Source organism: Sturnus vulgaris, chromosome 6, assembly GCF_052056855.1.
Source record: "Sturnus vulgaris isolate bStuVul1 chromosome 6, bStuVul1.hap1, whole genome shotgun sequence".
Lineage (NCBI taxonomy): Eukaryota > Metazoa > Chordata > Aves > Passeriformes > Sturnidae > Sturnus > Sturnus vulgaris.
Window position 1 is genome coordinate 28,859,752 of NC_142248.1, and position 20,090 is coordinate 28,879,841.

Sequence of the window (20,090 nt, forward strand, 5' to 3'; positions counted from 1 at the left end):
AGTCTCACTTGATACTGTTCACAGATACTATTGTTTCTCTGTCTCTTTCCTATATTTTTGCCATAAATTTAGTATTTGTGAGAAAAGCAAGATAATCTGCATGTGCAGTTCTAGTCTCTCTGTGTATAATTCTGTGCCTTATTAATGAACTAAGGCAGGACCAAACCTCACAGTGGCACTCGTAGTCCCTTTGCCAACACTGAAGATTTCTGCTAGATTAACCAAAAAATGGTTTTAGTTACTCTTTGACACGGATAGCGGTGCTTCTACTCCTCACTGGCCTACTCTGCTGACCTGCTAAATTCTATCTGTTTATCTTTAAAAGAGTCCATAACTGGAACAGACCTTAGACTGATATGTACTGACCCAAAGGATTGTAGCAAAAGGCTTTTCTGTCAGGGAGGGCGAAACAGGGCTGCACATTTTAATATAAAAAGGGAAGGTCTCATAGAGAAATAGGTGGAATTTTGTTCTTCAAGCATTCTGTGATACAGTTACCCATCTAAAACAGTAGAACCTCTCACAAGATTTCCTAAAGGGTAAATTAATTAATCATAATGGCCTTGTATTCTCTAGCCACAGAATTTATTTTCTGTCATACATCCATACATTTCAGTACCAGATTTGGTACAACTGCAACCGATCCAATTGCAGGTAATGCAGTTGTATTTCTATTACTTATTAATTGTATATTTGCAAGTGAGGAAAGTGAAAATCAATTCTATCTGGTCTGATTCTGCAGAAAGCCTGAAAGTAAGTTGGAGAACTGAAAATTGACCTGTTTCTCTCAGTGGGAAAGACTGTGAACTTTGTAATTACTTGTCTTGGAATCAGTGCTATGATAAACACCAACAGGTCATACACCAATAAATATGATAATCTGTAAGTAACAGTGGGTGTATTTGCAGATGAGATAGAGGTGAGTCTGAGACACAGAATAAAATTAATTTGGCAGTAGAATTTAAAGTTTGAAGTAAACACAGTTTTGTCTCCCATAGCTAGTGAGTAGAAATGCCTCAGCATTTTTTTTTTTGAGTAACTGGAGTTTTTACATGGTGTCTATCCCTTTAGTACTTGAATAAGAATGTAAAACGCCTGTACTAGCCAGATCTGGGCGCCTGGGGTGACAATAAGAACTGGGTTAACCCAGATGCAATAAAAACTCCCCAGTGCACTCTTCCAGCATCCAACAAGATTTGGCTCAAGAACTTCATAATCTGGAAGTAGTATCTTTGTATTTATTAAATCATTATAGATGTTTATTCTGGGATTTAGTCCAATTAATTGCCTTCTGAGTCTTTGTAAATGCATAGTAGCTGCCATTTCTCTGACAGTGACTTCAGTAGCTTAACTATGTGAGAAGAAAACTGCTGTTTCTTCTGTACCTGCAGCCCACTATTTTCCTTTGATTTCTCTGGTTCTATTAGAAAAGAGAGAAAATTCTTTCATGTGCATCAGCCTCAGGCCTATGAGCCTAATATGTCAGTACATCTTCTTTCTGACCTGTAATCACCAGTTACATGAGCTCAGGATGATGACAAGTCTGTACTGTCTGTGCCAGGTTCTCCTCTTCAGTGGGTACTGTTTCACAGTGCATATCAGTGCTAACACAGAGACTCTTCCACATAATGATGCTTATTCCTAGTTTGAAATGTATCCCCTATATATGAGGACCAAACTCTCAAGTAGAGAGTGCAAATCATGCCGAGTTGTGCAATGATATTTTACTCTGTGCATGGAAGTGATATGTGAGACCATTTTCCTTGTGACTTACAAATAAGTCACTTAGATGGCAAGTTTAATCTGGAGGTATTTTTATTGCATGATGTTGTTTAAATAATGAAAGTGGCTTAATGGGAGATGCATTTAATAAACTGAATTTCAAAGTAAGTTTGAAATCCTGTAGATTGGGTTTTATTTCAGTTAATAACAATACTAGTTCAGTTTCTGTGCTGCATCATAATACGGAGATGAGAATTCTGTTCGATATTGCAGTGGATATTGAAAGATGATTGATGGCATTAATTTTTCTGCTGCTTCACTGCATGCCAACTCTATTAATTGCTAATTGTTTTAATATACACCTCCATGTATTTGAAATTGGTGTAGGGGCATGGTTGTCCTAAAGTGATGGGTAGTGAATGCTCTGAAGGCAACTATGACTCTTTAATTTACTAGGTCAGATAAGGGCTTAGGTGTTGCTTTCTAAATTGCAGCATTTTACACTTGGTGTCCAGCTATTCCATTGTCTGACCCAGAAAGCTTGTTAATCCTGATGACTTCCAATTTACTACACAATGAGTATCAGGCTTAAGAAGCAAAGTCTGGTGGAGCAGGACTTGTTTATTCAACCCTCAGCTTCCACTAGCAATGTAACTCATTGCCATTAGACTGGCTCTGCTCTCCATAGCTCAGGGCTGGCAGGGGCTTACATTGCTCTTCTTCCCATTTCAGGCTCTGGCTCCTTAATGGTCCATGTCTGACTCACTAAATAGACGTTCCAGCCATGCATTTATATGGCTGACAGCCAAAGACAGATTGCTCTCTAGATGACAGGGCTTTGACTGGATGCTGCCATTCTTTGAGTTGCTTAGCTTCAGACAAACTGGTCAGAAAATGCCAACAAATTAAAAGTAGGAGCACAATTCTTTGTTGTGCTCTTGCTAGCAATAATAATGCAAAATATTTTACATCAGTTCCCATCTGGTGTAATTTTCATTTTCTGTGCTTTTTGCACTGGAGCAAATGAGAAAGGTAGAATATGTTACAGAATTGGGTCATGGATAATTCTGATTCAGTTAACTTTGTGTTCATTTCTAACTGTGTGGTTCATTAGCAGTGGCTTACTGTCAGTTTGTCCCATTACTCAGGGCGGTGGAGTGTGATGGATTCTATGCTTATCCCATGATAGAAGATGGGAAATCAAGAGATAAACTCCATGCAGATTAAGAGAGCATGTAAATAAGAACAGAAGAATTTTTTAATCAAGTAATCTTTCAGATGTTTATGTCAGTATTTATCTTAAAATAGCCAATTGATTTGTCCTTGCAAAAAGATTGCTCCTACTACTTATCCTTCAAAGTACAAAAAGAAAAAAAATTCATTTTTCCAGTTCTAATTTGAATGATAAGGGAGAAAATTAGAGCAAAAAAAATTTTTGCTAATCTTTCTCCCACAGTGCCAAAGTCTTGTGTTTTTCTTAAAATAAATATCCTTGGTTTTATCTTTTTTGACTAGATAATAAGAAAAACTGCTGTGAATTCAGCCCTCTGTCCTCCTCAGAACAGCCCCTGAATTTCTGGGTGTCTTTTTAAAAAACCCAGGAGCTGGTTCAGTGTTGAGGTGATCATGAGAGTGTCTTCCCGAAGTGCAAGGGAAAGCATAAGAGCCCAGACATATAATCTGTGTAAAAGTAGAAGATACATTTTTCAGATTCCATGTCCTCAGTTTTGTCAATATTTCCACTGGGAAAAACAGTATATGTGTAGAAGCTCTCATCTGTGTATCCGTCCATGTGCTCCAGACATCCCAGACTAACCATGCACAGGCACACAGGCCATGTATTGTCTGGATAGAATGACACTTGATTACAAGAGCAGTGATCCCAGAGTCTGATCCAGGCACTGGGGCCATTTGTCAGGAAAGCCAGCAGATGGCTGCAATAGGTAAAGAGTATACTACCACTAAAGCAGGATCTGGTGTTCAAACCAGTAATGCTGGCAGAAGTGCTGCTCAGGTCAGTGAATTAAAACAAAATTAAATGCTGCATTCTTCTACTTTTCAGTCTCTATCATGTCCTTTTCTTCACATGTCAAAACTAAAGGAAAATATTTTGTCCATTACCAAAGAAATGTAAACTCTGGATTAACAAAGTAGAAGTAAATGCGTCATTTCAGAACTGTCTTTTGCTGTCTTTGTTTCATGAAGAGGTAGATAATGAAGGTCCAGGATCTTAGGATGGAAAGAGTTGCTTTTGTACTTTTGTATCGCAATAGAGACACTGAAGTCAGCATACTGGACTGCGGTGCCTTCACTGTCCTGAAAATGCCTTGCCTTTATCTTTCTGGAGTGCCTTCAAGATTTCCTTGCATCCTTCTATGTCTGAGGAAAAGTGCCAGGGACTGGGATGAGAATATCTGTGTAAGGCTACATGGGCCATGAGGGATATACAGGATGAAATACTCAAAAAGGTTTTCACAAGTGCCCTCTGCCTTCTCCTGTGCTAGTTACTTGGTTGTTTCATAACTGTTTAGAATTTATGGGGTGGGGAGGAGCATGGATGGATGTGTCAGAGGCAAGAGCAAATGTGCAGAGGTAGCACCAAGAAGTCAATTTGAGCACATAAGACAGGAAATGTAACTGCAGTTTTAGCTTCTCTAAACGTAACTTTTCTAATGAGGAACCATTTGATTTTTGTAATCACTCTCTTTTTTCCAGATTCTTTCCTACTCGGCAGTATTTGGAATAGTCTTTACATTCAAAGAAGAGAAGTAAGCTGTAAATATCTTTTTTGTGTCCTCCTCTTTGAAGGATAGCTACATGTCAGCTGATGAGAAGGTATTTCAGTACCTAAAGGGAGCTTACAAGAAAGGTGGAGAGGGAATCTTTACAAGGACATGTGGTATAAGACAAGGTTGAATGACTTGAAACTGAAACAGAGTAGGTTTACACTAGATATTTGGGAGAAATTCTTCACTGTGAGTGTGGTGAAGTACTTGCACAGGTTGCCCAGAGAAGCTGGGGATGCCTCATCGCTAGAAGTGTTTAAGGCCAGATTGGTTGGGTCTTTCAGCAAACTGCCTAATGAAAGATGTCTTTGCTCATGGCAGGAGGGCTGGAATCAGATGATCTCTAAGGCCCCTTCCATTCCAAACCATTCTATGTTACGTGTTGTGTGTTAGATGATGAAGTAGCTGCAAGGACATTAGATGTTACTTCTGCTCGTCAAACAGCCAGATTGCTGCTTCCTTCCCTCAACACCAGGTCCTCAGACACTATAGTCATCAGTTACTGTCTTCCAAATCTTTGCACTTTGATAGAAATTGTATGTGACACAGGATGTGTTGGTATAATTTACTCTGTGTGCAGTAAGCCTAGTGTAATTTAGCCTGGCCTGTGGTTTTTTATGACAGAACATAAAAGAACTGTGTGTGACCTCTCATCAATCCAGTGCTGCTACTGCATGCAAGATAGTGTGTGGTTCCTTCAAATGGATAAAAAATACGTTGGCCAAACAGGATCTGAATCACAGAATCCTCACCTCATAGTCAATGGAGAAGTGGGGGAGCAGGCTCATACAAATGGTGTTAACATCCTGGCTGGACTATACAGAACACTTTCCTTGGTACACATCGTACAACTGTGCAGCAGAGCTCTTGGTTTGTCAATAGTGCATGTCCACTGCCTTACCCAGAGGCTGCAGAAACGTGGCTTGCTTGATCACTTTCCATTTTACTGGATCCATAAATCTATCACCTGGAAGTATGTGTGTTTCTTCCACTGTCCTGCTGTTAGGAGCTGAGACAAGGTATAGTACTAGTTTTGACTGAAGTAAATTTTCTTCACAGTGGCTGGTATGGGATTGTGTTTTGGATTTATGCTGAATGTAATGCTGATAATAGAAAGATGTTTTTGTTATGATGTTTATATGTTAGCCCTGAGCAGGGCTTACACACAGCTAAGGCCTTTTCTGCTTTTTGTAAACTATTGCTATTGCTCTCCAGTGACCAGCTATGAGAGTTACAGCTGTCAGTGATGTGAGGCAGCTTCCCCAGATTGTGAAGTTTTAAACATGTCATCAGTTGTTAATGACTACTGGTCACTATTACACGGGTCAGGATGTGAAATACTAACGTAAAGATGACAAGCCTGATGTATCTTTACCATGGCCATGAGCCATCCAGGGCTTCTTTTCAAACAATATAAGGAAATTATCTGCAGTGCTATTATATGTATGTACTAGTGGAGATAATGAGATGCAATGAGTCTTAGTTTTTGCTTCCTGTTTTCAACAGTGCAGTTCTGTTTGCCTTGATATACAGCTACGAGGGACCAATGATTAATGGGCTGAAAGAAAGGGTATGGCTAAAGCTTGCCTCCCTGAGAAGGCTGGAAGGTCTATCCAGCCAGCCATTAAAAGCTCATTACTGCAGCAATAAAAGGATTGATCCCTTAGTGTTGCTCCCTCAGAACTTTAACAATTAGCCCATGTGCAATTATATACTGGCAGTATAAAGAGGCTGCTGATAAATCATATTTTTTATTTCTAAAAATAAAAGAGAGACGAGAGATATTAATACACAGCAGCATATGGAATTAATATAAATTGGGAACTAATAAAACAAGCTGCTTGCAGTGGTGCTGCCATTGCAAAATTTTGAATAACTTGACAGTAACAGACAATTCATTGCATCTGGGCAGGGATGAGATTCTTCTGGTATCAGGTGATTTGGCTCAGAGCAAACATGCATATTAAGCAGATTACAGATCTCAACAGAACTGGCTGGCAAAAACGAAGTTAGAGCAGCTTGAAGCAGTGGCCTGAGGAACAAATAGACTGTTTTGAAGTGTAAAGTACTAATTACTCCATTGCATTAGGTGCAAACACAGAACCAAAATGTAGTTCCTACTCCCCAGTGTTAAGAATTTATAGTTTTTGAGATAACAATGTATGACATAGTATATAATGGATCTGGTAAAAGACAGGTTGTGAGGAAGAAACAAATAGAACAATGAGATTTTCGTTCTCTGGCTTCTCTTTCTGTATTTCCAGGTGTAGGGGCATGTCTGCACTGAGACAAGGACACCAGAGCTTTCTAGCTGAGTCCCATTAATAGTCTGACTCTGCTTCTCTGGACTTAGTCTTAAGAAACTTGGTTAAAATACAGGCCTGCAGAGTTGTTTGCTCCTCTCCAGGGTAGTCTTGCGAGATAAACAGTACTTATACAATGGAAATAAACTGCAATATTAAATCAATACACATACATCTCCAAGAAGGGGCTTTAGTAGCCCCAGTTCACAATTCTTGCATATTCCTCCCCTGCTTTCTCTTTCAGGTGGAGTGATTGCTTTTTCTGGAGCTCTTCTTGGTGCATTTCACAGGTCCCCACAGGACATACAGTAAGGCTCTTTAGAAATCAGCCCAAGAAAATTCCGTCTGTTAATACAGTTCTTCAGATTCCAGTAATTTCCAATATTTTACCTTGAATAGAACATCAGGAGGACATTATACTGATTTTGCTCCCTTTTAGGTTTGCAGGCCTGCCTGTAAGGTGTCTGGTGGATTAAAGAGGTGTCTCAGGATGTGGGATATTCTCCCTTTGAGTCAGTGTCTTGGCACAGTGCTACAGGATTGTGGATTTCTGTGTGCCTTCTCAAGTGATTTTAGAAGCACTGTCAGTTTTAGGATGGTAAATTAGCAATAATATCCCATGGTGGTAACATTATTTACTGCTATAAAAGCAGAGTTAAAGTAGACAAGATTTCTGCAAAGCACTTGTTCCAGTATCCATAAGTATCACTAACTGGAGTCCTAATTCTTTGATAACCCAGCTGCCACTAGATGTGCCATGTTGCACTCCAGATATTACAATCTATTTATGATAAATGAAATAAATATTCGAGGGATGCAACATAGAAAAATATCAGCTATTCATTCTCAGGATTGTTTTGCAGAACTATTTTTAAGCAACTGTGAAGAGCTGATTGAATAAACTCTGATTTCTTCTTCTGGTTCTTCACAATTAACCTGTGTTTTCTGTTCTGGATCTTGCACAATATTGCTAAAATAAAAGGGCATTGTTCTACATCCTTATTTAACTGCATAACTGTGGGTATTCCTTGGCTTTCCATATAATTAGCTTAAAGGAAACTGTTACTGTGCCTGAATTCTTGTAATTTATGACCCTTAAAAGAACTGACAGCACACTGTTAAGTCATCATTTTGTTTTTCCATTTCCCAATTTTATATATATATTCACTAAAATTTTTATGATGCCTACTTGATTTACATCATAATTGCTAAACTATTGTAATTCAGTTTTCTGAAATAATTTCTTTCTTGTTTTTCTAACCAATTTCAGTGGCAGTTGCTATTCTAAGAAGTCAGCAGAATCTTAGTCTACAAAACTACACTTAAGACATGAATGCATTTTATTCAAAATAATAATCTATAGGTGCATTTGAGAAAACTATTTGCTGCCTCACTTTAGTGGTTGATCTATAAAAGAAAAAGTTTATGAGTTTAGGTGAGTTCATAAGTTTAAAGGAAATAGTCAAGAGCTGGTGTTGGCCTACCTAGCCATGAGGGTCTGTACAATGTTAGCATCAGAGCATGTCCTCTCCTCCTGCCTCAAAACAGAAACGCCCCTGTGCATAGATTCAAGAGTTCAGCTGCTGTTGCTGTGGCAATATGTGCATTCACTCTTAGCTTTCTTTTCATTCTCCTTTCATGACCTGAGTCCCTCTTGAGGGATGGATTGCTTATGTTAAAGGCATTGTTTCAAAGCTACAAATATCTGAATCATGAGGGAGTATTTAGAAAAGCATCGTTCTGTGCTTGTCTGGTTTTATACGTTTTCCTTTGCATTTACAGGATGCCCAGGGACATAATACTAAGTTAGACTAACCTTTTGGCTGACCAGGATGACTGTTTCGTTTCTGTGTATCTTCTTCAGAGCATTCACCCAATTTATTGAAGTTAGCAACACTTCAGGGATTTTCACAAAGAATTGCTTTTCCTCAAATGGGCTTTTCCTTAATATTCAGTGCAATGTGAAGGGTCTCTTGTGTCTGCAGCATAGCAGGCAACACTACGTCTTTTTTTTTTTTTTTTTAAATCTTACGCTCAAAGGTACAAGGCATGAGGTCTCTGGGTGCCCTTGCATGACAGGATGTGAAAGAACTCATGCACTCATTCCCTTCCATGCATGAAGGGCAGATCATATACACAGAGACTTTTAGTGTTTGGAATAAAGCTGTTGGCATTACTTGACAATTTTAGGTGGTATTTCCAAAGGAAATGTTCATGTGCAGAGCTCTTAGGTAGTCTCTGAATAGTTTTGAATATGCATCTACAAGCCTCAGGTTTCATAAGCAGCAATCACTAAAAAATAGCTTTGTTTCAGCCCACACGTGCAGTGTAGTATTTTGTAGTTACACAAACTTAGCAAAATGTTTCACAACAGGCATATCCTACTTTAGGAAATGGAAACATATCTCAAAAGAAGCAGCAGATGAGAAGTACTGCCTTAGCTGTGGATTTTGGTTAGTTCTCCAGGAGAGGAATTAAAGGGGGATCTAGTCTAGGACCTATGACAGAAGTTGTGATGGAGATGAGAATAGAGTCAAGAGACTAACAGAAAGGAAACAGATGTAAAGCTGACCCATAGTATTTCACAAGCTACAAGGTGACTAGTCAAACCTACTAGAATGTACTATACATACAGTGCAGTTAAGGCCTAAGCTTAGCAGCAAATTCAATATTACAAAGTACTTTATGTGCTGGAGACATCTGAGTTACAGGTGCCATGGGAACTATAACCTTGCCTATCTTGGCTTTGCATTTTTAATCCTTTACTTCACACATCCTTTTTGGGAGAAGAGCCATTTCAAAACCTGAAAAATCTTCTTTGCAAGAAAACTGTACAGGTGAAAGCGAGCTATTGTAACCTGAGAAGCTACAGAGAACAGGAAGTCCTTGAACCAGAACCAAGGTAGATTCCCTCTGCTTTTGGGTACGTGTTTCTGCAGTGTACAGTGTTCATGAGCCTAAAGACTGCAACGTTATCCAAGATAAAGAAAATGCCAAGGTGGTCCTTCAGAGCTATTATTTTCTTTTATTAGCAATGAAGCAATATACTAAAAACCCCATATTCTCAATTATTTTTCCCTCACCTCAATCATTAGAAATCTTGGCACAATTTTGTAATTGCTTAAACCTTATCCACCAGAGTAATCCTTAATGATGTGCAAACTCTCCAGTGTCTCCTGCCAAATGAACTGCCTGAAGCAAAAATGATGTTCTTAACATGAAAATACCCCATTTCCACCAAATCATGAGTCACTTTCATCCTCTTCTCATGTAATAGTCATCAGTGTGCAAGCTTGGGTAAGTTTCACCAGTTTATTAGTTTTGTGCTCTTCTGACAGACTGTCAGACCTTCCCTCCCTGTGCTTTCTGTTGTATTATCTCACCAAGGCTGAACTTTGTACTGTGTCTCCTGAGCACCTTATTTAAGCAAGTCACTTAATAGCTTCTACTACAGTGTCTTGCAAGTTTCTCCTTATCTTCTGATTGAAGGATACTTGGTTAGATCAGGAAGGGACAGGTAGAGCAGCAGGCCAGGCACCTGTGGTAGAAAATTCACACTGCTCCCATTGGTGGGGTTCACAGTGCTCACAAAGGTTTGTAGGGTTCAGTATGTGCCTGAGTGGTCTGGGAACTGACTTCTAGGATGAAACTAGATTTAAGTGCTCTGCCAGCATCAGCTTAATATTTAAGAGCTCTGACCAAAAAATTAAATATCCTACTAAACCCACTTTTTGTGGGTTTCAGTTTGAAACGTGTGTCTAGTTGTCTTAAATTTTCAAGATGAAAGTTAACCCAGATTTCAAGGGCCTTTCTAAAGCAGATTTCTGAGTTTGTGCCAAAACTTTGCCATATGCTGAAACTGAAGCCATAGCTCTGTTATGCATCAAGGTCATAGATTAATGTCCTTCCAAATCCAAGCCAGAAACCTCATAGGTTTTGTTTTGGTTAAGAATTTGTTCTTTTTCATGTTGCTCCAATCACAATACCTTTTCCCTGAAGTACCACTACCAGCAAATACTTTTCCCATGACATTTCTCTTACTGTAACTTTTTTGTTGCTGGTCAGGCCTGGACTGGGCAAGAATACTCACAAAGCACTGTGTTGTCCTGGCAAAATGTCTGCAGCGTCTCTGCCTTTCCTTCCAGCTAGGGCTGTGGTGCCATCAATATGCTAATTTAAGGCAGCTGAGAGCAGAACTCCCTACCTGCAGCGTTTTAAGCTCAAAGCTTTTTTAATCAGTTTCCTAATTGGAACCTAGGGGACCCCATTATGCTTTAATAATACAAAAATCTAACTTTTAAAAAATCTTAATTAAGGGCTGCTTTTTAAATGAATTTGATCACTGAGAATATCTACATGTTTTGGAGAGTGGGGGAAGTAGCTGTGTTTCCTTTGAGAAGACTAGTACACAGAAATGTTCCAGAATCATAGGTAAAATACTCCATATGGACAGTGTATTTAAGGTGTTGCTATTGTATCAATCCAGTCCCTATGCAATGATAACTTTTTTTTTAAACTTACTTGTTTTCTTTGTCTTTGCTTATTGGTGACCACAGTGATTGTTATGTGTCACTGTGGTTAGATTAATCTGTGTCCCAGACAGTTTAAAGGCCTTTGTAACTCCTGTGTTGGAAGTTTGGAACTGACAATGTAGACCAATAATTTCTGTGATATTTATTCCAGAGGCACTACTGGAGAATAAATATGTTCATCACAATGCTTCTGTAAGCAATTTCTCTCTAATCTCGTCTTGTGATTGGCACCATACTGTCCCCGAGCTTGAGGATGAAGTGTTACTGTTATTTGAGACTTTTATCACGTAAAGATAAAAGCTCTTTATTTGGCTCATGAGCAGGTACAATCAGAAGTATCCTTACATATGCTGGTATACTGATTGTCTAGTTTGTAAATCATCACTTGTTTCTCAGCTTACAAGGGGAAGAAATAGTTTCATAACACTTACACTAATTATGAATTTAGTAGTTTGTAAATTTACGTGTAATTTCTAAGATACTTATTAAACTCCAAACCAACATATTTTTTTTTTTTTTGTGAATATTGCATTAGAATTCCCTAGAGACTATCTTATATTGTGTTTTCTTGAGTCCTGATAAGGAACTCAGCAATGTTACTCTCAGCATTTCAGTTACTGTCTTCATATTTTCATTTCTGGGGAATGCTCATACCTGCTCTTTATGCTGGAAATCACCATAGTCTAAAGAGCATGCACTTTGCTCAGCACTATGCACGAGAGGCACATTAACAGTCCTGTGAGGTATCAGGACAGTGAATCTCTTGTTGATGTGTCTGTAAGCCTGCATATATCCTGCATTTTGCTTGCTGTTAAATAACTCCATTCTTTGAAAGACAGCAAACGAGATGGTATGTTCCAAGACACAGAGTTCTTACAGGGGGATCTAGTCATCTCTGATGTTATATTTGTTGCCAGCTTCTTGAGATTTCGGTACTAATGCTTACCTCTAAATATCTGATCTGTAAGTTGAGTAATAAATATGCTGAGTGATGACAGGGATCTTGAGGCTGTTCCTTCAGAAACTGGCTGCCAAGAGATGGAGGAAAAGTTTGATTTGGAATTTTGGGGTTTGGATTTTGGTCCTGGAGAAAGGATTTGCTCATGGAGAGATCCAGAATCAATGAATATCTACCTGCATTGGGCGACATGGCAAGAGTCTGTTTATTTCTGCTAGGGGCTGCCTTTTGTCTGAGTTTTCTTCATTAAGTATTACCCGCAAATAAGATTGTTTTGGGCATCCATGTTGTTAGAAGAAAAATGCAGACATCTACCATAAATAGTGCAGTTCTGAGATGACTTTGCTTAAAGGAATCTCCCCACCTCCTTCCTTTAAACACAGGGCAGCTGAGGGTGATTTGCAAATTTGGTTGAAGGTCTAGGATTAAGTGGGGCAAGCTTGGAATTAGGTGTATAAACAAGGTAACAAACTCTGTTTGAAAGAAGAAAGAGAGGCACTGATAGTAATTTTCCTCAGATTTAATTCTATATTTGAGCCAAGGAAATCCAGTTTAGGGTTGCAGTAACTATTAGCTGGAGGCAGCTGTGCTGCCAGCTGGGGCACAAGAAAGGACATCTAGTGAATCTGGTCCAGAAAGCTACTTGAGATTGTAGGAATGTAAAATAGTCAAAATTAGTATATGCATAGTGTTAAATAAATGAGAGCCAAAGAAGAAACTAAAGCATTTCTTCTACCCAACCATCCCCACTATGTGTCTATTTGGTCTTTGGCTCTAAATTGGAAGGTGTGCTCAAACCAATTATAATTAAGTTGTGGGACCTTAGAGAAATAATATACAGCTCAAAGGGGGATCTGGGGGAAGTACTGTGGAGCATGTATATGACCAATATGTTTTGAGGGAAGGCAGTTCTAAATCAAAGGCACACAAGTCAGCCTGGACTGTTTGCCTTGGTGCCAGAAAGGACTCCTTGATCCTGTTTTACTGAGCTTTAGATATGCATTAGAGGGAAGATGTGCTGCTGGTCAAACAAACGGAAGTATTGTCAAGGGAAGGAAAAGGGAGGGAGCAGATCCAACAAAAGAGCAGGAAAGGAAAAGGTGCAGGGAAGATGCATCACAATTCATCTCAATCTTTTCTGTATCCAGGCTGGAGGAATCCCATCTTTTCCACGTCCTAGGACATGCAAAATCTCTTCTTTTTCTGGCTTGAAAACTTTATATTCCTACTGCAAACACAGGCAAATCAAATAGGTAAGTCCCTGACTCTGCTTGTTCTTCCTTTGCCTGAACTGGAAACGTAGTTTCTGAAAAAGAAGCAGCAGACATCAAACTGCATGACACATCCTCTTAAAAGAGAGAGCAAGTCCCTCTGTGTGAATAATTGCATAATAAATAAATCTATACTTTTCTCAAAATTGTTGACATTCTGGGTCAAACCTCTCTCCAGTGTAATTCCCCTGACTTGAGTGAATTTACATGAGATCAAAAGTGGCCCTCTTTGTTAAGAGACCGAGGTAATTCTGTCCATGCATTTGTCTCACAGTTTGGAAATCTGTTGCAACTTTGTGTGTCTGCATGTCTGTATGCATATTATATACACCTGTGCAAGTGCACATGCAAATCCATGTATGCATTAAGAAACTAAACTTCAGTTATGTTACAAATTTTAATGCTATAAATTATTCGTTTAAATGCATTTTGATTGTCTGCCAGGCCTTTTTTACCTGCTAAAATTTGCCTATTTATTTTTTTATATAAACCTTACTGTCCCTTGACTTGCAGACATGCAGGTTTCTCATGTAATTTTTAGCATTAAAGAACAAGACACTATAGATGTAGTTTAAATATAATAATCATAAAAGTGACTATAAAGCAGAAAATTTCTCTCTGATTTAGCTGTTATTAGTTTCTTCAAGTTATAGGTGATGATTATAATAATATAGAGCTTTTGTTTCTGTTTTTTGCTTTAGTTCAAACACAGCTACAACAGAAGGAGTTGAATCCTTGCTACCTCACAGAGATCAGTTTGAAGATCAAGCTCCTTTGCAGAATGCTTATTGTGGTGATGAGGCGAGGAAAAGCAAATACCAACTGGATTGGCAGGTACTGTGGTTGGCTATGAATCACTAGCAAAAAACAAATCATAACTTTGATCTCAAACCAAATAAACTCTCAGCCATGTATAAAGAAAAAAAAAAACGGTTGCTTTTCTGGGCTTTCATGTCTGAAATGAGAGCACACGAGTATAGATCTCCAGCACAATTTTAATTGCTTTACTTTTCGTTGGAAAGAACCCGGATGACACCCACTTAAATATAACTTGAGGAAATAATGTCTGTCTTACTATTTGCAGCAATTGATAGAGATTAAAATTGGTCGAGTGTGAAATAAGGGATGAGCCAGTGAAGAGCTGGTATACGGATCTGTATCTGTCTTGCATAGAATACAAAATTCTTGAACAGTGTCTCTGGGAAAAACACATATCCAGCAAAAGCATTCCTCTTTAGTGCTCTGATGCACATATTTCTGCTTTTCCAAAATATCAATTTTCCTAATGTTTGTATACAAAAATTTATTGAAATGTTTATAGTGAAATATACTCAGAAATTCCAAGCAGAGATTTTTTTTTTCACGCCAGTGATTACACCCTGAAAATAACCGTGGTAGGTTAGCACTGAAGGCAATAGCTTCTCAATATATGAGAATAGAATATTCTCATATATTTTCAATAGAATATCTTAGGAATAAAATTATTAGAAATTTTCTTAAGTACCACCAGCTTCACTGCTTTATTTTTTTTGTGAGAGATTCCTCAACATTTTCTTCAAGGTCTAAGCAAAACAACCACAGTTTGAAATGAAGGCTGAGGTGCAGGACAATGAGTAGAAGAACTCAGTACTGCATGTCCTGTTATTATCCTGTTGTGAAATGCTCTGCAAGCCTTCTCAGACCTGAGACCAGGATCCTTTAGGCTTGAGGCAAGTGTCTTGTGCGTGCAAACTTCCTTTGGAGCAGCTGGTGACAGTCAGTGGCAAAATCAGAAATTTCAAGTGGCTAGTTAAGGTTTTGACAATTTTCATGTTTCTCTGTCAGGCAGCTTAAGAAATCCATCCTATTTGCATTCCATAAATAAGGTATTTATGTGAGGTTTCTCTCCTGTACCTGTTAGATACGTTTCTGTACCCTGTAGAGATAATGCTGTAAAGCCATATACTTAATTGTGATGAATACTGATGTTTTCCTTATGCGTAGGTGACTTTTTACACCTAACTAAAATTGCAGTTGTCTAATTAAAATCTGTATCATGGAAGAGAAAAAATATTAAAAATATCGGATATATATTATGTACAGTAACATGGAAGGAAAATAATTTAAATGAAATAAAAACAGTTGAGCTAGCACTGCATGATGCCACCCTGAAGTAATAGTGATCAATGTACTCAAAAAGGTAGTAGACAAACCTTAGTCTGTGTTGCATGTTCTTTGAAACACCAGGTTCATCCCCACCACCCAATGACTGCTGAAGCCAATTAGGATGAATTGGTCTTTACCACTCAGACCGCTTCTTTTATCCAAGAAAATGAGAAAAGGTCAGGGATTTGGTGCTACCAGACCGTTTTCCTTTTCTCTCTTCCCATTTTTCAGTGCACAGACTCAGGCTGAGATTAATGATCGTGAATAGTCTATTCAACAGGCATTTTCTGTACTAGAACTTGTCGTGCTACAAGCTGACTAAAAGTACTTCATGCACAAGGTGGCCTTTTTCCCATAGCCAGCAGAAGGATCTGAGGGAGAGCATGCTCCTGGGAAAAGGAAAATATTTTGAAAAGTTTTGTGATAAAACTAGTTTAAGGTTGGGGTTTTTTCAGTTTAAGAGGTCTTTTTTCAGTCACTCAGCTTCCTGAACATCACATCCAGCAGCAAAGCTGTAACACAACACTTGGATGCCCCATTTGAGAATGGTTGCATGAAATGCAAGTTAAATTGGACAAGTGTGTTAAGGTAGTATGCTCTCATTAGAACTTTTATTGTCTGAAGTATTGATCAGTAAGACAACCTCCCAATGTCTGCTGCATGGGGTCATAACCTTCATAAATGTGACCTAGAGCAGAATGAAGTTCGGAGAGGTGCTGAGAAGAAAATAGGTCATTACCCTCTCACTTCTGCAGCGAAGTAAATCATCATGCAGGGCTAATGGACATCTGCAGCTCTGAGGAAGCTGCAAAGTTTATTGGGTGGAAATGGACTATTTAGTTTTTATGTCTGTTTTTGACAATTGTTTGAATATGCTCTGCACCTTTCGTTTTCAGCAGAGTTTCGGCAGTCTTTATTGACTGTCTGAAAGGCAGCAATGTTGATTTATAGAATGTGGGAAAAGGATCATCATAGTTTTCAATTATTTGCTTCCATATCTGGAGAGAAACACAGCAGGAGCTTCGCTGAACACAGCAGTAGCATAAGATAGGATGAAGAACCCATCATAGAGTAGAAGAGCGACAGAAATGATATTATTAAGTAAGGATTAATATGTTGGGAATACCTCTCTATTTTTAGGAAAGGCATAAATGTGAAACATTGTAGGTGGTTGAAATATGGCAGCAAAGTGCACCTTAAAATAAAACCACTAGTAACTCGTGAGAGTGTGACCTTTTATTGAATTTATGAATTCATAAATTCATTATTCCTGAAACCAAATCATATTAGAAATAGCTTTGAAAAAGTCAAAACTGTATATGAGGGGAGAGGCAGAAGTAGATCTGTGGTATCCCCATTAATCAACTTATTTTTCGCACATTCTTTTATAAATGGACCCAGTTTTATGTAAATGCAATGACAAAACAGCATAAACTGATAAATAAAATAGCAGAAAAAAATCCCATCTGAAAAATATAACTCTGTTGATGCCCTGAGCACTTCGATTATAGTCCGTGTTTTTTTTTTTTTTTTTCACCATGGCATGAAGAGGGAAACCAAGGTGTTTTGATTTGACCTAATTTTTCCTGTGATTCATGGTTCCAAAAACACCTGCAAGACCCCTTCTCTGCTAATTTGATCTTAAGGTTTAGTTGTGATGGTCTAGTGGATGTGCATGGGGTAACAGTGTACATTCTGTAAGCACAAATCAAATGTTTTTCCTTCATTTGTATGTGATAAATTCTAAAAGGACAAAAAGGTTATGACTTTTTTCTTTTTTTTTTTTGTCTCTGTGCAGTGATGAGGACTCGTTTCAGCTCTCAGGTGCAAACCAAGACAAAAACTCAAACCATGCAGAAAATGAATGCTACATAGATACTTCCATGTTGATGGAGAACATTTAGTGAGATTTCCAAAAGGCTCTCTGTAACACATATTTTACAGATAAAAACAGTGAATACTCATCATTATGTTTGGGATAATTTAAAGTAGCTGCCTAATTCTATTGGCAAGTTTAATTGGCTAGATTATTCATCTTTGATCATTGGCTCATTGCTCATTGCCACATAATATTTTAGTTCATTATTGAGCATTGAGTATTAGTCTCCTGGAATTGCACATGTGCAGTTTGTGTCATACAGTCAAAGTGTCATTAAAGAGAGGCAGAGATCCAATCTATGACCTTGTGTTCCTTTCTTACCTATAAATGGGAATGATAATACTTTCCCCATCTTAACAATTTACCTTGCATGGCTTTTGGAACAGTATCACTCTTCTACTGGATTTATCCTGCGTCTTGCAAGCAGGCATTGGATCAGGCTTCAGTGTCTCTGTGGTTCAGTAGTGTGGCCAAGAGATAAATTGCCAGAAGATTGCAGTGCCAGACAACCCTCTCTCCTCACTTCTGTGGGCTCTGTGAGGGAGCAGTCATCTATGGAAGCACTGAGTTACTAGCTCGCCTCTTTTGAGGCTTTATGCCAGGCAAAGGTCAAAACTCTCCTTGCTCACATGAACTGTTGGAGAACAAAGTTTTCCCATACATCTTCCTGGAACACTGCAAAACACTGAGTAAAGGAATTATAATGACCTTTTGTCCTCCAGAAACTTTATATGGAGGGAACTTCTGACCACTGAATTGAGGGATAGACACACTGAATCAAGAATCTAAAGAAAAGTGAAGCCTGAGCAAGAGACAAAGACTTTAGAAAGAAAGAAAAAAACACAACCAACTATCAAAAAACTAGGCTGGGCCTCAGATATTCATTCAAATTAATTGTTACTCTTTGATCAGCCTTTGACAGTGTCTTAAGGAAGGCCACCTACCCACATCAGCTTCCATACAAAGAGTGAAATATTCAGCCAACTGATTTAGAAGGAAACATTTCTGTCCTGGAGGACAGTTTGTAAGAAAAACACCACCACAAACTCCAGGGCTTTCCAGTGTGATTTTTGTCTTCTCTTTTACCCAGAAAGCTTCTGTAGAATTTTAGTTCCTATTTCATTACAGAGTTCCTCTATGGAGAATCTGGCTGTTGAAGTGTAGAGCAAGGCAGATCTACAAAGGCCCTTCTTGTCAGGCATGTTTTGGTAGATCAGCTCCTAGAGGAGATGAGGGAAGAGAGTGTATTCCTGGGAATACTTCAATATTCTGTCAGTGTGGACAGTGGTTTGGCTTCAATCACACTGCTAGGGCACAGCACTCTTGCTATTATAACTTAGTTTTTAGTACTTCTTTGTGTATAATAAAGATAATGACGTGTTTAGGCATTTTTATGAAGTCATAGTACCAGAAATGCATGCTAGGCATGCGGACTGGCTTGTATTTTAATCCATATAGAAAGGGCCCACATGGTGTAGTGTAGGTATCAAAGACGATTGTTGTAAGGATTAAAAACATGACTTTATCACTGTGCTTAGATAAATCAACTTTAAATTATTCCACTGTGCATTTCAGGTAATGTAATAAATTCAAGTTAGAGACTACTTAACTCATTTGACTCAAACGCTGAGAACAGTCTCACAAGAGCTGCACAGAGAAGGGGAAAGGCTAATTTATTTCACTTCTCAGATCTCTGCAACCACTGTGTAGATTGTATTGCTAATGAAGACTGCTATATAGCACCAACAGAGAAGAAATATGATCTGAGATTGGGGAGGTCTGGGTCTGATCTTTAATGCCACCTGCAATGGACTTTGTGAAATTCAGAACTTAGGAAATCCAGCATATCTGCTGCCAAATTTTTTTTTCTGTTCTTTCCATAGTCTGTCTCAGTACACAGTGGAATATGCATTCCTTCCAGATTTCATTTAGAAATACATGCAATAACTGAGGGCTTGCTGTTCTCTGAGTCTTTGTTGATGTTAATTTTAAGCTAAGGTCAGATATAGGATTTCCATTACCAGAATCTGAAGCCCTCTGTTCCTAGAACAGGAGTAACACAGGTAACTGAATTAGGAGACTTGGACTTAGCCCCCCCAGACTCTTTGCCCTTCCATAGCTTTGCTGCTGTGCAAGTCATTTCATCATCTTATGAAGCTGAACACAGACTGTCAGCTATGTCGTTTAAGCTAATAACCTTTAAGACCTTTACTGTAGGTTTAGGTCACTACATGGCTAAATTGTGGATCCAGATGTGGCTTTCTCTTCCCTTTTGAAAGCCGAAGATTGTCCATTTAGGTTTCCCTCCTCAGAACACGGACATTTTTTGCATTATATCATTAATGGAAAAATCTGTGCTTGAGTTTTTAATTTTTGCTGTGAGCCTTCTGTCCTTGGAAACTGTTTTTGCTTTATTGACTCAAAATCTTTCATGCCCTGCCATCCTCCCTGACGCCGATTCCTGTGACCAGGTTGCAGGAGGGGAGCTCAGCCT

General features: G+C 38.6%; 1 protein-coding gene across 2 annotated transcripts in view; it reads left to right on the top strand.

Annotated features, from left to right (window-relative positions):
- LOC148223386 (uncharacterized) overlaps positions 1–17,895 on the top strand; it is a 106,189-nt gene extending 88,294 nt beyond the window's left edge. For both annotated transcript variants that reach the window (XM_088167439.1, XM_088167440.1), the window contains 3 exons: positions 13,450–13,554; positions 14,274–14,406; positions 17,516–17,895. In XM_088167439.1, coding sequence (XP_088023565.1) covers positions 13,485–13,554; positions 14,274–14,406; positions 17,516–17,621 — 309 coding nt within the window. In that variant the 5' untranslated portion in view covers positions 13,450–13,484 and the 3' untranslated portion in view covers positions 17,622–17,895. The remainder of the gene's footprint in view (positions 1–13,449; positions 13,555–14,273; positions 14,407–17,515) is intronic.
- Positions 17,896–20,090: the final 2,195 nt, after the last annotated feature.